Below are 19,844 nucleotides of genomic sequence, written 5' to 3'. Positions count from 1 at the left end.
TTTGGGGTAAATACCCAGTAGTGCAATTGCTGGATCATATGGTAGCTCTATTTTCAACTTTTTGAGGAACCTCCATACTGTTTTCCAGAGTGGCTGCACCAGCTTGCATTCCCACCAACAGTGTAGGAGGGTTCCCCTTTCTCCGCATCCCCGCCAACATCTGTCGTTTCCTGACTTGTTAATTTTAGCCATTCTGACTAGTGTGAGGTGATACCTCACTGAGGTTTTGATTTGGATTTCCCTAATGCCAAGTGATGTTGAGCACTTTTTCACGTGTCTGCTGGCCATTTGGATGTCTTCTTTGGAAAAATGTCTGTTCATGTCTTCTGCCCTAGAATATGGCAGACTTCTTGATGAAATGATAAACTAAGTCTGGCTAGAAGATGTTTTGCATTAATATTGAAAACTGTGATCTTTACTATGTTCATGTGGCTGAAATTGTTCCTTGACCAGTACTTCACTATTTCATAGCTTCTTTGGGCTGTGGCATACTCATACATTTTGAAATGTCCTGTCTCTTCTGCTTTAATACATCTTGTGAAATATTAAAAAAAACAAAGAGGGTTGACTTTTTGGGGCGTAATTGTCTCTTCATTAAGTTCCATGTAGGACTCAGGCTTTAATTAGTCTTCACACAGGTTTATTTTAATTATGTTCTGCTTAGAAAATTCAGTTACTTTTTTTTTTTTTAAGATTTTTTATTTATTTATTTGAGAGAGAGAATGACATAGAGATAGCATGAGAGGGGGGAGGGTCAGAGGGAGAAGCAGACTCCCTGCTCAGCAGGGAGCCTGATGTGGGACTCGATCCCGGGACTCCAGGATCATGACCTGAGCCGAAGGCAGTCGCTTAACCAACTGAGCCACCCAGGCGCCCGAAAATTCAGTTACTTTCATATGTTACAACGAAATAATCTCAAGTTTAGTGGTTTCTTTTCAGAAGTCAGCTGATTTGTGGATAAAGCCCCTGAGTATTTTGCCTTTTGTATTTTATTCCTTTCAGATGATCTTACTCCCTATTGTGATGGTCAGTCAACTCCCTATCAAGAATATCAGAAATCTTAGATTTTCTTCTTCTGAATAATTTGTAATTTGGAAAAAAGAAATAGGGCTTGCTGTTTTGCTAAGTAAGGGAAGAAGAAAATGATATTAATAGGTTACACAGAATTACTAACTAAGGATATGTCCTTTGGTATTGGGTGAAGCATTAATAGCATTTTCCAGGTAAGCCTCACTTTATGGGATGGCTGGTGGATGAGTTTGCTTCAGATTTTCAAATTGGTGGGCAGTGCTGGTAGGATTGATGTGATTGCGTAGCACGTGATAGTAGGCTTATGGGATGCTTTACTTGCTTAAAAGCAGGGGCCTAAATAATAAAGTTACAATGATATCTTGTAAGTCTGTAGGTGGAATAGATGGGTGATTTAATGGTGTCATTAAGGCCTTGGTCTCTGTCTTTTTGATTGGGCAGTTGACATCTTGGCTTTTTTCTCCTCAAACTCTTAGTTTTAATGGTTGCTATCATATCCTAGAAATGATGGGAGGGAAGGGTTCTTTTATTAGGGAGGAGAATTTTTCAGGAACATTGCCCTGCCTCAGAAAGTTTCTTCTCCGTTTCATTGCCCAGGACTACATAGGAGGGTCCTGCCGAAGTCGGGGGAGATAGTGGCTGTAGGGTGAGCAAACCCGGTCTATTTCGGGAAGCTAAAACTAGTTCTCTTTCCTGAATTAAAATCAGTGCTTTTGAGTGAAGGATCTTCATGCCAACACTAGATCATTTCTCTGCCTACGTCCTTTTGGATAACCTGAGGGTTAATCTCTTTTCCCCTTTTACATCTATAGCAATATTTATCTTGCCATTGACTACTAAACATGCATTTCTTTATAAAGCTTAGAAAAGAGGCCAAGAACTTCTGTGGCATCAGAGGCTGAGGGGAATTACTTAAGGAAGACATCAATTTTTTTTTATTCTGTATCAAAGACTATGCTGTCACTTCTTATTTCATTGTGGTACTGTATGCCCATTATATAGGAGTTGTGATATGATGTGGTAGTTACGTGTTTTCCCTTGTAAGGTTTCTAGATGCAGTTTAATCGAGGGAAAGCTAATGATCAGATAGGAACATATTAAAGATATTAAGCATTCATTCTAGATCCTGATTATAGTATCCCAGACTTTACAGAAAAAGCTACTTTCTCCCATAACTTTCCAATTAGACAGGTTATCTAGACCCTACTACCACTTTGTTGTATAGTTGCTACCCTGGGCTTAAAGAGGCTCATGCTCACAGCAGTATTTAGTGATAGTGATAGTAACATGGTGATCCTAGGAGTATGGCTGATACACTTTCTGAGAGTGACTGTGGCTACAAAAAAATAAGATGGTAGAGAGATTGGCTATTTGATTGGCTATTTGATGTTGGAAGGAACTTAGTTCTGGCCTCATTCCTGAGGATGTTGTATAACTGCCTTACTCGTTGAAGTCGCTGGTAGGGACTATTACCAGTCTCCGTAGGACTTGAAAATAGTGAAGGAACATTATTTATCGTATTGATTTGGTCAATATGATACTAACTTAATAATCCAGAACCATTTTCTTTTCTTTTCTTTTTTTTAAAGATTTTATTTATTTATTTGAGACAGAGAGAATGAGAGAGGGGAGGGTCAGAGGGAGAAGCAGGCTCCCTGCCGAGCAGGGAGCCCGATGTGGGACTCGATCCCAGGACTCCAGGATCATGACCTGAGCCGAAGGCAGTCGCTTAACCAACTGAGCCACCCAGGCGCCCACCATTTTCTTTTTTAAAAAAATATTTGAGATTGAGAGCGCGTGCGTACACGAGCAATGGGAGGGGCAGAGGGAGAGGGAAAGAATCTCCATGCTCAGTGTGGAGCCCAATGCTTAGTGTGGAGCCCAGTGTGGGGCTGGATCTCATGACCCTGAGATCCTGACCTGAACTGAAGTCAAGAGTCAGCTAATGCTTAACTGACTGAGCTGCCCAGGTGCCCTTTGTTTTTGTTTTTTAAGATTTTCTCTTTAAGCAATCTCTACACCCAGTGTGAGGCTCACACTCACAACCATTTTCTGTTCATCATTTTTGTTGCCTGTATTGGAACTAGAACCACCATACTTTACAGAAATACCTTGTTTTATACAAAAATAGGTTAGCAAACTTCCTCCCCCTTCATCTTTTGATGATTGTGCTAGAATCCTCAGAAATGCAATGAATCTATAATTCTTTTATGGAATTACAGCTGCTGCCTGGAATCCATGTTCCTACAACACCTGGACTTCGTCTAAGTACACCTGCCTATGTTGAAGCCTCCTATTATTTTAATGATCAGTTTTATTGCTTCTTCAACTCAGGCAGCGAGTGTAATCTAGAACGTTTCCCTTCTAGATCATTTAAGAGATAAAATAAGACCATGTTTAGCACTAGGAAACACTGTTTAAAATTTTCTGTCTGTACCTTTTCTGTTAGAGAAGTTGTTTTTAGCCATGTCTGTTATAGCTCGTCTTTAAGAACAAGTCTCCACTCAGGAGACAGGCTTGGTTGTGTAACTTCAAAACTTAAAGCCAATTATATAAGTTATCTATCCACCTGGATAGTAGAAATCTTAAAACTATATTAGAGTGATTTTGTGCCTTATAGAAGCCATATTGCCATTGCTCAAAGTCATTTTATCTTTCTTAAGCTTTTTAGATATATTATTTAGGTTGGTCAGTGTGAGTACTTCAGTGGGGGGTTTTGTTTTCAGATTTGCATTGCTGACAAGTTCTTAGATCTGTGATTTTCTTGGCCCTGTTGGAATTACTTTCTAGTTCCTTCTATCTCTCCCCTCCCATGATGAGCTCATTATCTACAACAGTTTTTGGACTTTCACATGCTGACACTTGGAAGCACAGAGTCCTAATTAGTATTAAGAAACACTTTGATGTCTACTTGAGCTTTGATAGGCCTTTGGAGTTTTGCTGTGGGATATCTGTCAGGGTAGGAAACAGAAGTCAGGTTGAGAAGTTGAAGATATTTTATTTAGCCTCTTCTGTCATTAGGGCTTATGAACAAATATTTTAAATATTCTATTTACTTGAGAGAAAAAGAGACATAGAGTGGGGGAAATGGGAGGGGCAGAGGGAGAGGGAGAGAATCTCAAGCGGACTCCATGCCAAGCATAGAATCCTGTGTGAGGCTCCATCTCACGACCCTGAGACCATGACCTGAGCTGAAATCAAGAGTTGGACACTCAGCTTTTACATCCGGGAAGCGTCAGGTTTAAGCTATGCGATTAAAGAAACTGAACTAATTGTTCCGATGGATGATAGAAAGCAAGACATGATAATCAAGAAATTAAGGTGATATGGGTGAAGTCCTGTTTGTTTAGAATCCTGTGGTGCACTGCCAAAAGGTGATCTTAAATCTCAACAGCTTGGGTATTGAGTGGCAAATAATGTTCTGGAAACTTTCAGCGAGGTGTTTTCAATATAGGTCTGAATGTTTTTGCCTAACTATGGCGTTTAAGTAGAGAATAAGTGAGCACTTCCTTGCTTGCTATAATTAAATAAAATGCTGGATTCATCTGGGGGGGGAAAAAGTTGGACACTCCACTGACTGAGTGACCCGGGTGCCCCACAACAACTTTATATTGAATCCAGGCTTGTTTTATATTTGAATTAATGCATAAGAACCAAAAATGAGATCTTGAGGTATGTTTCAGATTTTCTTTGGAGCAGGGTTTCTCAGGGAGCTTGAAAAAGTGTATGGGGCACTGTTGGTGTCAGAGTGGCATGGGGATTACTGTAGGCATTGATGGAACGGAGCCAGGGGCACCGTATGTCCTGCACCTACAGACAGTCCTGTACAGTGATGTTTTTGTCTTTCCTCAAATGTTGGTAATGTCACCATTGAGAAACCTCATCTCATGATTGAGAAACCTTAATGCAGCATTAAAGTGTGACATACAAATCAGGTAACATTAGGCATCTTCATGAGTTAAACTTACACAGTAACTTTTGTGTTTTTAATTTTTTGAAGTACATATGCATATATATATATGCATATATATATATGCATATTTATAAAGGTTCAGGTTGATGAATTTGGATGTGTGTTAATACTGATGAACCCATCACAGTGAAGATAGTGAACATTTCTATCACACCCCAAAATTTCTTCTTCCTCTGAAATCTCTCCTGCTTTTCTTTTCTCCCTGCTCCCTGCTACCTCTGATCTGCTTTCTGTCATTATATATTAGTGTGCATTTTCTAGAGTTTTATGTAAATAAAATCATACAGGGTGTATTCTTTTTCTGGGTTCTTTCAGCATAATTATTTTGAGACTTCATCTCATTTTGTGTTCTTAATGATTCATTTAAAATTTTTTTAAAATTTAAATTCCATTTAATTAACCTATAGTATATTATTAGTTTCAGAGGTAGAGTTCAGTGATTCATCAGTGGCATATAACACCCAGTGCTCATTCCATCAAGTGCCCTCCTTTAATGCCTATCACCCAGTTACCCCATCCTACCTCCCACCTCCCATCCAGCAACCCGCAGTTTATTTCCTAGAGTTTAGCATCTCTCTCTATGGCCTCCTTCTCTGTTTTGGTCTTAGTTTTATTTTTCCTTCTCTTCCCCTAAGTTCATCTAAGTAGAGAATAAGTGAGCACTTCCTTGCTTGCTATAATTAAATAAAATGCTGGATTCATCTGGGGGGAAAAAAAAAGTTGGACACTCTACTGACTGAGTGACCTGGGTGCCCCACAACAACTTTATATTGAATCCAGGCTTGTTTTATATTTGAATTAATGCATAAGAACCAAAAGTGAGATCTTGAGGTATGTTTCAGATTTCTTAAATTCTACATATTAGTGAAATCAAATGGTATTTTTTCTTCTCTGACTTATTTCACTTAGCATATTACCCTATAGTTCCATCCATTTTGTTGCAAATGGCAAGATTTCATTCTTTTTGATAACTTTTTGATAACTGAGTAATACTCCATTTACTCCTGGGCCATAAATTTTTGTTTCTTCATTTTCTTCTGGGGTATCTTTTTCTTCTGTGCAGCCTCCTCTTCTGGTTTAGGAACAATCTGGTCTTCTTCAGTAAGGATTGCTCAGTGTGCCAGGAAGAGCTCTTGTGTGGGTTAATCTGACCATGAGCCCTGTAAGTTCTACACTGCACCTTGGGGGCTTTGTTCACCTCAATGACTGGAGAATCTACATCTAAACCCTTAAGTTCAGCATTACTCTCTGCATTGTTAAGCATGTGCAGTAAAAATTCAGCACTCTTTTTGGGCCATGACCCTGTGTGCCTCCCCACTGTTTGGCCTAGGCACACCTTCCACCTCCACCATTGTAGCAAGGCAATGGCACACATGGCTTCTGCAAAGTGACATCCTTCAGATACTTAGTGGCTTTTCAGATAAGTGTACCCTTGATGTCCTGGGCAGTTGCACGTGTGTTCTTAAAGTGAACACGAAGATTTGAACCTCTTGGTTTGCATGATTTTGTAGGGTTTTCTGTCTGGGTCAAGTGAACAGCGATCACCTCAATCTGCTTCGGGGAGTAGCACCCAGCTGTTTTCCAAAGTGGTTGTACTGTGTTCTGTCCCACCAGCAGTTTCTCCATGTTCTTGTCAATCTTGGTCTGGCCAGTACTTTTAATTTTAGCCATTCTAACAGGTGTGTATTAATACCTCATGGTTTTAATTTGTGTTTCATCAGTTACCAGTGAATGATGTTGAGCATCTTTTCGTCTGTGTGTGTGTGTGTGTGTGACATGTTCTGTTCACATCTTTTGCCTGTTTTTAAAAATTAGATTTTTTTAATAATTGAATTTTGAGAGTTTTTTATATTCTAGATACAAGTCCATTATCAGAGATATGCTTTGCAGACATTTTTTTTCAGTCTGTGGGTTGTCTTTTCATGCTCTGAACCGCGCCTTTTGAAAAACCAGAAGCTGTTAGTTTTGATGAAGTCTAGTTTATCGGCTGGTTTTTGTGTGGATTGTACTTTTGTTGTCATTAGAGATCTTTATCTAACCCCAGGTCATAAAGATTTTCTCCAGTGATTTCTGTGATAAGTTTTTCAGTTCTAGATTATGCATTTATTTTTTTTTTAAAGATTTTATTTATTTATTCGACAGAGAGAGACACAGTGAGAGAGGGGACACAAGCAGGGCAGAGGGAGAGGGAGAACCCGACTCCCCACTGAGCAAGGAGCTCGATGTGGGACTCAATCCCAGGATGCTGGGATCATGACCTGAGCCGACGGCAGATGCTTAACAACTGAGCCACCCAGGCGCCCCTCTAGATTATGCATTTAGATCTGTGATCTGTCTTGAGATAATTTTTGTTTATGGTGTGATGTATGGATCAAAGCTAATTAAAAAATTTTTTTTGGCAAATGGATATCCAGTTGTTCCAGCTCTGTTTGTTGAAAAGATTATCTTTTGTCCTTTGTGCTTTTGTCAGAAATCAGTTGCCCTCATACAATGATTTCCTGAAGTCAAGTATTATTTTTATACCTCAACTTTGTTTTTTTTTTTTTTTAAAGCTGCTTCGGCTTTTGTAGGCCACTTGCATTTGAATATGAATATTAGAATAAAATTGTCATTTTCTGCAAAAAAGCCTGCTTGGATTTTGATTGGGTTGGCTTTGAACCTATAGATCAGTTTGCTGTTTATTTAGATCTTCTGTAATTTCTTTCAGCAACGATTTGTAGTTTTCCTTGTACATGTTTTTCACATGTTTTGTCAGACTTATCCCTAAGAGTTTAATATTTATTGATAATATTGTAAATAGTGTTTTTAAAACTTGTTCTCCAATTTAGGTCTTGTCCAATAAGCATGTGGCTCCTGATCATCTGTTGCAAATCTGCCAGCGCATTGGTCCCATGTTGGATAAAGAAATTCCACCCAGTATTTCAAGAGTCACTTCTTTACTTGGTGCAGGAAGGCAGTCTTTGCTACGTACAGCAAAAGGTACCTTAATTTGAAGAAGTGTTCTGCTTTGTAGCTTAATAATAATTATAATTGTGAAGTAATGTATGCATTGTGGAAGAAAGGCGATATGTAACTATAAACCATGCTGTGGACTATAAAATTTTCTGCGTTTAGCATAGACATTGAATTTTACTACATAAGTGTTTAATGGGTACTTCTGCATTTAAAAAAATGATAAAGGTTTAGATGTTAAGCGAAAAAGCTTGAATTTATTCTGAGATGTGTTTGAGGTTTTATCGATGTGAGTTCTTAATTTTCCATTTTGTAGCTCACTTATAACTTCATTGAATGTAATTGTATGTGTCTAATAAACTCTTTAAATGCTAGAAGTATTTTATTTGGTATTTAGATTCTGAAAGCCCTTTGTAATAAGGGGAAGTGATTTTTTAAGTTGGTAGCAGTTTGAAACAAGCACCAAAAATGTACAATTGCATGGTTCTTTTTCATCAATTTAATTTTTTTGCGAAGTTATGTGGTAGCAAAATGTTTGGAATTGCTGTTCTTTTTCTGTTAGCTTGGTATAAATCACCTAGACTAAGTATATGTATGTGATATGATCTATGTATACAACATGGCTGAACTGCTAACGGGCAAGAATGTTGGCTCTTCTGATCCTGAGTGTGTGTTCACGTGCACTCCCCATGATTGCCTTTATTCTGATCCTGAGTGTGTGTCACGTGCACTCCCCATGATTACCTTTATTCTGATCCTGAGTGTGTGTCACGTGCACTCCCCATGAATGCCTTTAAGATCCGTTGCTGAGACGCTGCTGCCCCCTAGGTGCACCAGCAGGGTAAAGCTTGACTGAGGAAGAACAACCCTCCTTCCTGCTTCCATGCCGGCCTGGTTTGTCAGCTTTAGTTATTTCCTCGTGCTCTGTGGCCCTGCCACACTGTGGCTTGGGTCAGGAAACTGCTCTTATTCTCCCTTCTCTGCGTCCCCGTTCCCCTTGTAATTATTCTATTTTAGGTTGTTATGTAGTAGTTGCCTGAGTGGCCTGTTTTCCTCTGTTTTCTTTACTTGTGTCAAGCTCCGTGTCGTTTTGTGATGAGCACTGCTTTGGAACTGGCAGACCTTAGAAGAGACTTAAGCCAGCTGCCCTAGGGTAGGGGCCCATATTTCTCTGTCTTGTACTGGCGTCAAGAGAGGATGCCTTGTAACTGCTCTTTGGTCATGATAGTGGTAATGAATCCTTTCATGTAAAAAGTAATATGTGTGTTAGGTTGGGGCACCCGAGGCTCAGTAGAGGTTTATATGCCTTCCTTCCCTTCCTCTTTCATTTGTGAAGAAGCTAATTTCTGGCACAGCATGATCTGTGTTCTGCTGCTCTCTCCTAGAGAGGGGGCAGATGTTTCTTCTTAGTGTATTTGTTGATAGGTCAAAAAGGGACGGGACTCTAGAATTAGCGTTCACACTCACAGATCCTACGTGCTCTTAGGTAAAGGCTTATCCGTGATCCTAAAACAAGAGGAAAGCCATTTAATTTTGTCAGTATTTCCTAAGGAGATTAAAGTCATGGTAATATTGGCCAAAATTAATTTTGAAACTCCGTTAACATTTTAAGGATTTTCGTATCAGTCAAATAAAATTTTTCTTACAAAAATTTCCATTTTGGGAAAGTTGGATCCGTTGTGATTAAGATCTCTTACCATTCATATCGTGTGGTGTAATTCTGCATTGACGAATAAAAACTTACTCGGCATAGACTAGGACTTGGGAGTCAAAAGATCTGGTTTTACGGTCCGTCTGGACTGGGTCATTGGCAGCGGGTCTCTTGAAAGGTCCCAGAACCTTTGAGCCTCAGTTACCTCACTTGTGCGTTGGCGATCACACCTACCTCACAGGGTTGTTGTGAGGATTCAATGAGACGATGTACGTGGAAAGCACTTTGTACACTGTAAAGTGCTGTACTCATGTTAGCTGTTGTTGTTGTATCTGAGATGTCTTAATTTTTTTTTCCCCTTCAGAAATAGTCTAATAAACCTCTAGGGCTTTTCTGTTAAAGTATATTAGTTGGTAAAACTTTGAATAAACAGTTTGTTACAATATACGTAAGTATTCTATAAAATCTTTCTTGGGGTTAACTTTCAAGATTTTATGTGTATCTAAAATTCGTTTTAAAGACTGCAGGCACACAGTTTGGAAGGGCTCTGCCTTTGCTGCTCTTCACAGAGGAAGACCTCCAGAAATGCCAGTGAACTATGGTTCCCCACCCAGTCTTGGTGAGTGAGTGTGGCTTGGCACGTGACCGAAACCCAGCTTTTAATTTCTTGACCGACTTTGTAACGGCTTTGTAACAGCTATATTAAAATTTAAAAGGAAATACTGGTAGTGTTGTTTCAGTAGTGATAAGTACCCATTTCCAGACTTACTGTTTTCCTAAAGTTATTACTAAACGTAGTAAAAATTATTGAAAGATAATCTTATGCTAATAAGAAGCCCATAATGGTGATTATAGTAGAACAGAGTTGGGGAGAAACTAGTATCCTTAGGATTTCTTGAACATAGATTCTGTGACTCTCTAGAAATTGTTGTGGAGTTTTTCTTCGTTTTTTTACATTATTGGCTCTTCTTAACCATTTTCATTGTTTTTATTTCCTAGTGGAGATACATCGAGGAAAACAACTCACAGGGTGTTCCACTTTTAGCACAGCATTTCCAGGAACTATGTATCAGCATATAAAAATGCACAGAAGGATTCTTGGACATCTGTCTGCTGTTTACTGTGTAGCATTTGATAGGACAGGACATAGAATCTTTACCGTGAGTTAATGTTTTAAACTCAATTTGGTATCATCTGGAGCACTTCAGTGTGCATTAGAATCCTGTAGGCGATCTTATAAAACATGTAGATTCTGTGGTTCCCATTCTCAGGGATTTTGACTCCATAGATCTGGGGTGGGGCCCATGAATTTGCATTTTTATTAAGTATCCCAAGTGATTCAGATGCAGATAGCCAGGCCTTGTGTAGTGTTTGTGAGACATTGACTTAGTGGTTCATGGGCATGATCATCAGGGATCTTAAAAATATGCATGCCTAATACTTGCCTTCCATCCCATTCTAGACCTACTAATGAGGGTAGTTTCTAGTATGTCCAGTAACCAAAACAGACCAAAGAAGCTTCCATAAAAATCCAAATCTTTGCAGGTGATTCATATTCATATTGACTACTCATTGATCCAGGGAAATTGATTACTTGAACAGTGAAAGATTATTTTATTATTATTATAAAACTATGTATAAATATTTGTAATCTAACATTTTAATATTTTAAGGGAAGATTATGATGGGTCAGAAGTTTAAGTTTCCTTTTTCAGTTGTGAGATTCAGAGTAGATACTAAAAAATTTGCTGAGTTAGATGGATGCTGGCTGGTGTCACAAATTTGAGACTCTGTTGTTGGGTTATTTAAAATGAGGGTGCTAGTCCCGTTCTTTTTTAGTTGTTTTTGAGATTGCCACTCACTTAGCGGGTGAACCGTAGGTCTGTCCTAATGCATATCAAATTATTTAGCTTGATGTGAGCAAAACTGACATTTAACCATTGTTAATTGAAATAGGTGAGCCATGAACTTTTAGTTGAACTCATTGCTTGGCGGGGAATTTTGGGAAAATAGTATTTATAATGTTGTCTGATCCACAGAAATGAAAACTTCATAGTATCTTTATAGAGATGTTATTTGATTTGAAGAAAAAAATTGTTCCATACGTGTTCTGACTGTAAGATTCATAATTTACAGAATATTACACAGTTGGAAAGAGAAGAGTTATAGATACTTAATTTGAGTGACACATAAATAGTATTTTTTAAAATGCTAGGCCATCTTGGTTACTTCTAAGTATTAGCAATTATGAATAAAGCTGCTGTAAACATGAAAAAGCTAGAAAAGACTTGCTGTTTTAACATTTGTTTTTGGGTGTATTTTTTCTCAGGGTTCAGATGATTGTTTGGTGAAGATTTGGTCAACACACAATGGCCGCCTGTTATCGACATTAAGAGGTCATTCTGCAGAAATTTCAGATATGGCAGTAAACTATGAGAATACAATGATTGCTGCAGGGAGCTGTGATAAGATAATTAGAGTGTGGTGCTTGAGAACTTGTGCCCCAGTTGCTGTGCTCCAAGGACACACGGGGTCAATCACATCTTTACAGGTAAACTAGCTTTAGTGTGCACATTTGTGTATGAACTTCTGTTTAAAATTCGTTCTCCTTAGAGATGAGAAATAGTAAGATGCTTAGTAATTATGTGATCTATTTTAGTAACCAAGAGAAAATGTAATTAATCATACCTCCATGAATCTTGGAAGGGTGAGGTAATGTTGTCCGGTGCAGCTAAGGGCTTTACTTGAAGGCATGATGGATAACTTCCTGCTTCCTAATTAGGCTTACAGTTAAGCTGGGGGAATGTCAGTTACAAACAGGATAGGTTCATGATCTTTCTGTCTTTCTTTCTTTCTTTCTATTTATTTACTTATTTGAAAGAGAGAGACAGCGAGGGAGGGAACACAGGCAGGGGGAGTGAGAGAAGGAGAGGGAAGCAGGCTTCCCACTGAGCAGGGAGCCCGATGCAAGGCTCGATCCCAGGACCCTGTGATCATGACCTGAGCTGAAGGCAGACGCTTAACGACTGAGCCACCCAGGTGCCCTGGTTCATGGAGGATAATTTTACACATACCCAGAGTAGAATAATATAACGAACCCCTAGGTGCCCATTAACCCATGGCCAGTTTTTTTGCTCCAACCACACTTCACTTTGTACCTAAAGCAAATCCTAGATTTCATATCATTTTTCTGTAAATATTTCAGTGTGTCTTTCTAAAAGATAAAAATTTCTTTTAATAAACACAACCAAAACATTATCATCATACTTATTTTTTTTCATGTTCAAATTTCCAGTTGTCTCATCAGTAGCAATATTTTATTTGTTTGAAGGAGGAACCAGACAAAACTTGTATCTTATAGTTGGTTACTGTCAATTAAAAGAAGCTTAAAACAAATTGCATTCCCTTGCCCAATTTTTTTAAAAATCCCCTTACAGTTTCTTTGTTTAAAGAGTTGGGTTGTTTGTGTGTGGAGTTCCCACAGTTTGTGTGGAGTTCCCACAGTCTGGATGTTACCGTCTGCATCCTTGCAGAGCGGATCAACATGTTCCTGTGTATTTCCCGTAACTTGGTTGTTGGATCCAGAGCAGTGGTTCTGCTAAATGTGCATGTGAATCACTTGGAGGCCTTGTTTAAAACACAGATTGCTAGGCCCCACCACCAAAGATTCTGATAGAAAGTGTCGGAGGTGGGGCCTGAGAATGTGCATTTATAATAAGCTCCCAGGTGCCGCTCCTGCTGTTCTTCCTCCCCCAGGGACTGCACTTTCAGGATTGTTAATCTAAAGGCTTGAGCACCTGGAGGTGTACACTCTTCTAGGCATGAAGTGTCTGGTAGTCTCTCTCTAGCAGCCATTGAGGATACTGTCTTAGAGTCATTAGTTCATTCAGAACTGAAAATGGTGCTGTTCGGTCAGTTTTTTGAAAGTTTTGTTAGGAAGATACCGATTTGTAAGGCCTTTTAAGGCACATTGGTGCCTCTGACTTGATTTTGGATAAAACTGTGGGAGCGGTTCCACTTTCAGGTACGAATGCACCCAGGCTATATGTTAAGTGATCTCTAAATGGATTTGGTGTGAAGTCCTATGACGAGAGACACTTTTCTCAACTCTTCCAGTCAGTTTTCTTTTTTTTTTTTAAAGATTTTATTTATTTATTCATGAGAGACAGAGAGAGAAGCAGGCTCCCAAGGAACAGGGAGCCCGATGCGGGACTTGATCCCAGGACGCTGGGATCATGACCTGAGCCGAAGGCAGACGCTTAACCATCTGAGCCACTCAGGCGCCCTCCAGTCAGTTTTCTTGAAGAATAGAGATAACAGATTTATTTTTGAATGAAGACAACCAGAATTGAGATAGTGTTTTATTTTGAAACTTTAAGCAAGGTTTTTGGTATGCCTGTTTATTTTAAGGAAAGAGTTCTTTAGAAGTTTTCATAGTCTGAACATTAATTCAAATCTTCATTGTGTGTTCCACAATTGGCATTGTGTTATTTGATATGAACTTCTAGGCCAGTATAGCAGCACATGAGAAAACTTCTGACTTTGTGCTGGTGTCTGTCCTCAAACCATCATGGAATCCCTCAATGTAAAAGTGGAGCTCTGGTCTTATAACCCATTCCTTTGGTAATGGGGCCCACATTCGGTTATCACCTACTGAAAATATCTGAAAAATCTGTTTGGGTGGTAGTAAGTTTTTATACACCAGAAAGTTCATCTCTACTTGCCAGTGGTTACCAAAGTTCAAAGTCAAACAAGGACACAGTTTTAGTTGTTAATCTTTTTTATATTCTTTGCCCTGTTGTTACTGGCATATAGAAACCATTTTTCACTATAGTAAAGGTTTTATTTTTTTTTCAATTTATATTAAAAAAAGATGTACAGGTAATATTGTTTGCAGAAAAATTAGACAGTAATTAATAGCAAATAAGAAGGTAAGCCTCCATGATCTTACCATCTAGAAATAGTCACTGTGAATATTTTGATGTACACCTTTCTCAAGGGTAGCAATATACAATGTCATTTGATATAATTTACATTCTCAAAAATGTTAGTATTATTACAACCAGAAGTAGAACCTTTTGTCTGTCTGAAAGAATAGCAAATGAGCATTCTGCAGGAAGGAAAGACACTGTATAGGTGGCTTGGACTAGCTTTCCTTTTTAAAAAGAACTTGGGAAGTTAGACACAGGTGAAAAAATACCTGAGATACACACAATGAGAAATTAGGACACCAAGATAAGGAAAGCGAGGAGCTATGAGTCAGAAGGCATTTGCCAATTCCAGAGGAGGTGGCCATTAAAGCTTAGCAGAACTTTTGACACACTTGTAGGGGTAGAGAGGATATAGATTGAAAATATCTACACATAAGTTCGACTATTTAGAATAGAAAAAATTGCAGCAGAGAACTGCAAGTTAGTACAGAGGAAATTCTAGAGTTGAAATAAAAAGCTGAATTTCAGAATTGAGTGGATGGTTTTAATACATTAGACATGACTGAAGAAATTGGAGATTTAATGAACTGGAAGTGAGGTTGGAAGAAAATAAATGGATTGAAGCACAGCAGGAAGAGGTTGGACTCTCAGGCTCTGCTAAAAAAGATACTACATGTCTGTACGTACATATGCCACATGTGTAATTGGGTTTCCTGAACAAGAGGAGAGAATGAAGCAGAGCTGTATTTGAAGTGTAACAGCCGAGAATTTTGCAAAATGCACTGGAGAAATAGAGCCACAGATTGCAGAAACACTGGGGATCTTGAGCAGAATAAAGAAGAATACAGAAGACTACAGCTATTGAACATCACCCTACAGAGAAATCTTAAAGTAAGCAGAAGAAAAAATAAAGAAGCAGTAAGACTGATGATTAGCTTCTCAGTAGGATAGTGGAAGTCAGTAGACAAAGAAATACTTCTAAAGTGCTAATAAGGGCACCTGGCTGGCTCAGTTGGTAGAGCATGCAACTTGATCTCAGGGTCGTGTGCTCAAGCCCCAGGTTGGGCTAAATACATAAAAAAAAAAAATAATAAAAATCTTACATTTGGATTTATTTAAATAAATAAAGTGCTAATAGGAAATGACTGCCTGTCAGGAATTCTGAACCTATCGAAAATAGTGCTTTAAACACATTTTCAGACAACTTCCTAGCAAGGGAACAGCCCTAAGGGGGAATTCTAAATAGTAATAGGCCAAGAGGGAAATGTGATCCCAGGCTTGGAGATGCAAGAAGGAATAAAGAGTTTAAAAAAAAAAAAAAGGTGTGTGAGCACATGGAAAAAAACATCGATTGTATACAAGTATAATAGCTTATGGATTGAAAAATTATTACAGAGAATCTAACAAGTAATAGTAAAAGCTTGTATATCAGGAGGAGGTAACTTTAGTATTTTTAACATCTTTGCATTGTTCGAGAAGTAGACTTTTAATAAGATGAAGATGGATTTTGTAATCTCCAAAATAACAACTAAAAGAATTGTAATAGAGCGTATAACTACCAAGCTAATAGAGGGGGAAATACGGAATAATTAAAAAAAAAAAAACAAAAACGCAAGAAAGAGTGAAAGAAAGGTGGGAAGACCTAGGATGCTGCCAGGCTGTGATTAGGTAGCAGTATGTTCATGAACACTTTATTTGTAAGTGCATTAGGTGGTTCCAGTGAGAGACAAAGATTTCAGACGGAACTAAGAAACAAAACCCCATCTTTGCTATAAGGCTATAGGGAGGCTGGAAGTAAAGGATGGAAGACTTGCAAATACCATAAGGCTGGTGTAGCATTCTAATATTAGCTAATAGGGCTTTAAGGCACTTAACATTTTTAGAGGCAAAGAGGGACAATTTATAATAAAAAGTTTCATGAGATAGAAGAGTTCTAAATTTAGGAATGTGGCATCAAAATACATAAAGCAAAAATAGAATTTATGAGGAAAAATGGACCTCCATAATACAATCATAGTGGGAGGTTAACACACCTCCATCTCTCCATAATTGAAAGAAGAACCTATGCTATAAAGAAATCTTGATTTGAACAACAAATGATGACCTTGACCTGGATGCCAGATTGAAACATTGCATGATATCTGCATCATTTCTTTGTAGTCATAAGTGGGGTGTTTATATAAATACTGTCCACATTCTGACCCTTAAAGCAACTTCTCAACAAATTTGAGAATACTGAAATAATCCCAAGTATATATTCTCTGACAGTAGTGTAGTTAAACCAGAAATTACTAACAGCCAGAATTAATGGGAGAATAATCCTCAAATTAAGCAGTATACTTTTAAATAATACACATATTAAAGGAGAAATCACAATAAAAATTTAAGAATACTTGAACTGATCAATGAAAATATTAGGTATTGTGTATTGTGGGATGTAGAGTTTGGTAGGCAGCCACCCCAAGATGGTGTTCGATAATTCTTGCCTTCTGGACTCATGCCCCTTGACCTGTCTTATTCTCTTGACTCATTCATCTTATGGGAAACCAGCTGCCATGTTGATAGGACACTCAAACAGCCCTATGGACTGTTCCATAACATTCATGGCAATTAACTGAAGTTTCTTGCCATAGGCATGTTGAGTCAGGCCTTTCGGAAGCAGGTCCGCCATCCCCCACGTAAGCCCAGGCTGACATCTGCTGTAATCTCATGAGACCCTGAGCCAGAACCACCTAAGCTGCTCCTGAATTCTTGACCCTTAGTGATTTGGGGTATGAATATATATTGTTTCCGGTAGCTACATTTTGGGGTAATTTGTTACATGGCATAAGATTATTAATACACAGCAGAAGCTGTGCCCAAAGGGAATTTTATAGCCCTCAATGCATGTATTTAAAAAAAGCTGAAATTCAGGGGTCAAGTATTTCTCAGAAAGTTAGAACAGGAAATAACAGAGGACAAGAACATTAGGAAGATAAGTACAGAAATTAAGAATAGAAAAGGAAGCCTAACAGTAGAGAGGATCAGCAAAGCCAAAAGTTCTTTGAAAGACTAAAAATGTTGCTATAAGAATGCTCAAGTAAGAAGAATGTCAAAAATTACCATTGTCAGCTTTGAAGAGGGGCATCTCTATAGACCCTTTAGACATTAAAAAGAGGATATTTTATTTATTTAAAAAATTTTTTTGATGTAATGGGCGCCTGGGTGGCTCAGTTGGTTAAGCGACTGCCTTCGGCTCAGGTCATGGTCCTGGAGTCCTGGGATCGAGTCCCACATCGGGCTCCCGGCTCGGCGGGGAGCCTGCTTCTCCCTCTGACCCTCTCCCCTCTCATGCTGTTTCTCTCTCTCTCTCTCTCTCTCTCAAATAAATAAATAAATAAAATCTTTAAAAAAAAAAAAAATTTTTTTTTTTGATGTAATCTCTACCTCCCCCAGTGTGGGGCTCAAACTCCTGACCCTGGGATCAAGAGTTGCTCTTCTGACTGAGCCAGCCAGGTACCCCTAAAAAGAGAATATTTTAAATGGCTATATAGGAAATTTGAAAATTAAGATGCAACAGGTAAATATTCAGAAAAACACTTATCAAGACTGCCACAAAAGGGAAGAAAATCTGAATAGATCTATAACTATAAAGCTGTGTAGTTAAATTTCTTATCCACCTATGTAGTATTTCTGTTAAAAAAGTTTAACCTGGGGTGCCTGGGTGGCTCAGTTGGTTGGGCGACTGCCTTCGGCTCGGGTCATGATCCTGGAGTCCTGGGATCGAGTCCCACATCGGGCTCCCTGCTCAGTGAGGGGGTCTGCTTCTCCCTCTGACCCTCCCCCCTCTCATGCTCTCTCTATCTCATTCTCTCTCTCAAATAAATAAATAAAATCTTTAAAAAAAAAAAAGTCTGTGAAATCTCCTCTATCTTTCAAAAGTTTAGTTCCAAGAAAGGCAAGAAAATAAAGTGTCATGTAAGGAAACTAAGAAAATGGTACAAGTATAAATGCGATGTGTGAGCCTTGATTTGGTCTTGGCTTTAGGAGTGAATAAAGCCTATAAAGCACATTCGAGAAATTAGGATAAATTTCAGTATGAACCATATATTACATAATAGTATTATATTGATATGACATTTCTTGAGTGTTGACAAGCTTGTTATAGTTATGGAGTAGAAGGTCACTGTTCTTAGGAGACTCATGCATGCTGAGGGTCTTAGGGCTGAAGTGTTGTGATTCAGGTCCACATGGTTCACTTCTATCCATGTATGGCAAGAGACAGGTATGGCGCCCTATTGTGTGTATGATATACTTTAAAAAGCCATGAGAATCCACTGAAAATGCTTTGACAGGTTACAATTTATCTTCTAAAATAATAGCTCTGGGACCAGATAGTGGCAATGGCTGCAGAGCATGTGAATGTACCAAATGCTACTGAACTGTACATTTTATTTTTATTTTTTTAGACAGGAGGAGAGAATGAGAAGGGGGAGGGGGAGAGGGAGGAGGAGAGAGATGGAATCTTAAGCAGACTCCATGCTCAGTGTGGAGCCCGGTGTGGAGCTGGATCTCATGACTCTGAGATCATGACCTGAACCCAAATCTAGTCAGATGCTTAACTGATTGAGCCACCCAGGTGCTCTGTGAGTTGTACATTTTAAAATAGCTAAAATGGTGAGTTTTATGTTGTACAGATTTTCCCCCTCCACAGCTTTGTCTAGAATGGACACGTAATAAACAACAGGAAAGATTTGCATTTAGCAGGTGATAGAGTAGCTAACTACCTTCGGGTAGTGCACTCTTTAATAGCAAAACAGAGGATCAGCATACATTAAAAACTTATTTTGCCACCAAACAAGTTGTAAAAGTAGAAGTTATTATGCACCCAGGCACATGTTATATACCGAACAGTTACTGAAAATGTGTAGATTTCAAAACTGTTTTGACTTTGGAAGTAGCCATGTGAGATTGTAGTACAGAAGCACGAAGCCACCAGCGACTGAGAAGTCATACCTCTTACTGTTTCCTTTATGCAGGACTTACCTAACCTATCTTGGAAAAGTGAGACTCATTTTCAGTATGCAGAAATAAGTATTATGGTCACTGATGAATAGCTTTGAGGATGATTAATGAAGCATGGCTGGCTGTCAGTGATCTGCATTTGAGGAATGTTGCTGCTTAGAAACAGTGAAGGAAAGGCTTGAAAGGTTAATAATGCCTGTTGGGCACTGAAGAAAAAATTTAAAAAGAAAACTCCAAGCTCAGAGGACTCACTTTTGAATTTTATTAAAACTTATTAGAACTCCTGAGATCTTAGTAAACCGAA

The 19,844-nt window shown here is 38.6% G+C and overlaps 1 protein-coding gene across 1 annotated transcript in view; it reads left to right on the top strand.

The window, feature by feature from the left end:
* The window catches only part of BRWD1 (bromodomain and WD repeat domain containing 1), a 109,785-nt gene that overhangs the window by 13,846 nt on the left and 76,095 nt on the right, over window positions 1-19,844 (top strand). The window contains exons 5-8 of the mRNA XM_081819706.1: window positions 7,831-7,981; window positions 10,126-10,224; window positions 10,605-10,765; window positions 11,935-12,156. Coding sequence (XP_081675832.1) covers window positions 7,831-7,981; window positions 10,126-10,224; window positions 10,605-10,765; window positions 11,935-12,156 — 633 coding nt within the window. The remainder of the gene's footprint in view (window positions 1-7,830; window positions 7,982-10,125; window positions 10,225-10,604; window positions 10,766-11,934; window positions 12,157-19,844) is intronic.

This window comes from Leptonychotes weddellii, chromosome 1 (genome assembly GCF_054177405.1).
Source record: "Leptonychotes weddellii isolate Sample4059 chromosome 1, ASM5417740v2, whole genome shotgun sequence".
NCBI lineage: Eukaryota > Metazoa > Chordata > Mammalia > Carnivora > Phocidae > Leptonychotes > Leptonychotes weddellii.
The sequence above is the reverse complement of the archived record's forward strand: the minus strand, read 5'-3'. Positions and strand labels throughout refer to the sequence as shown.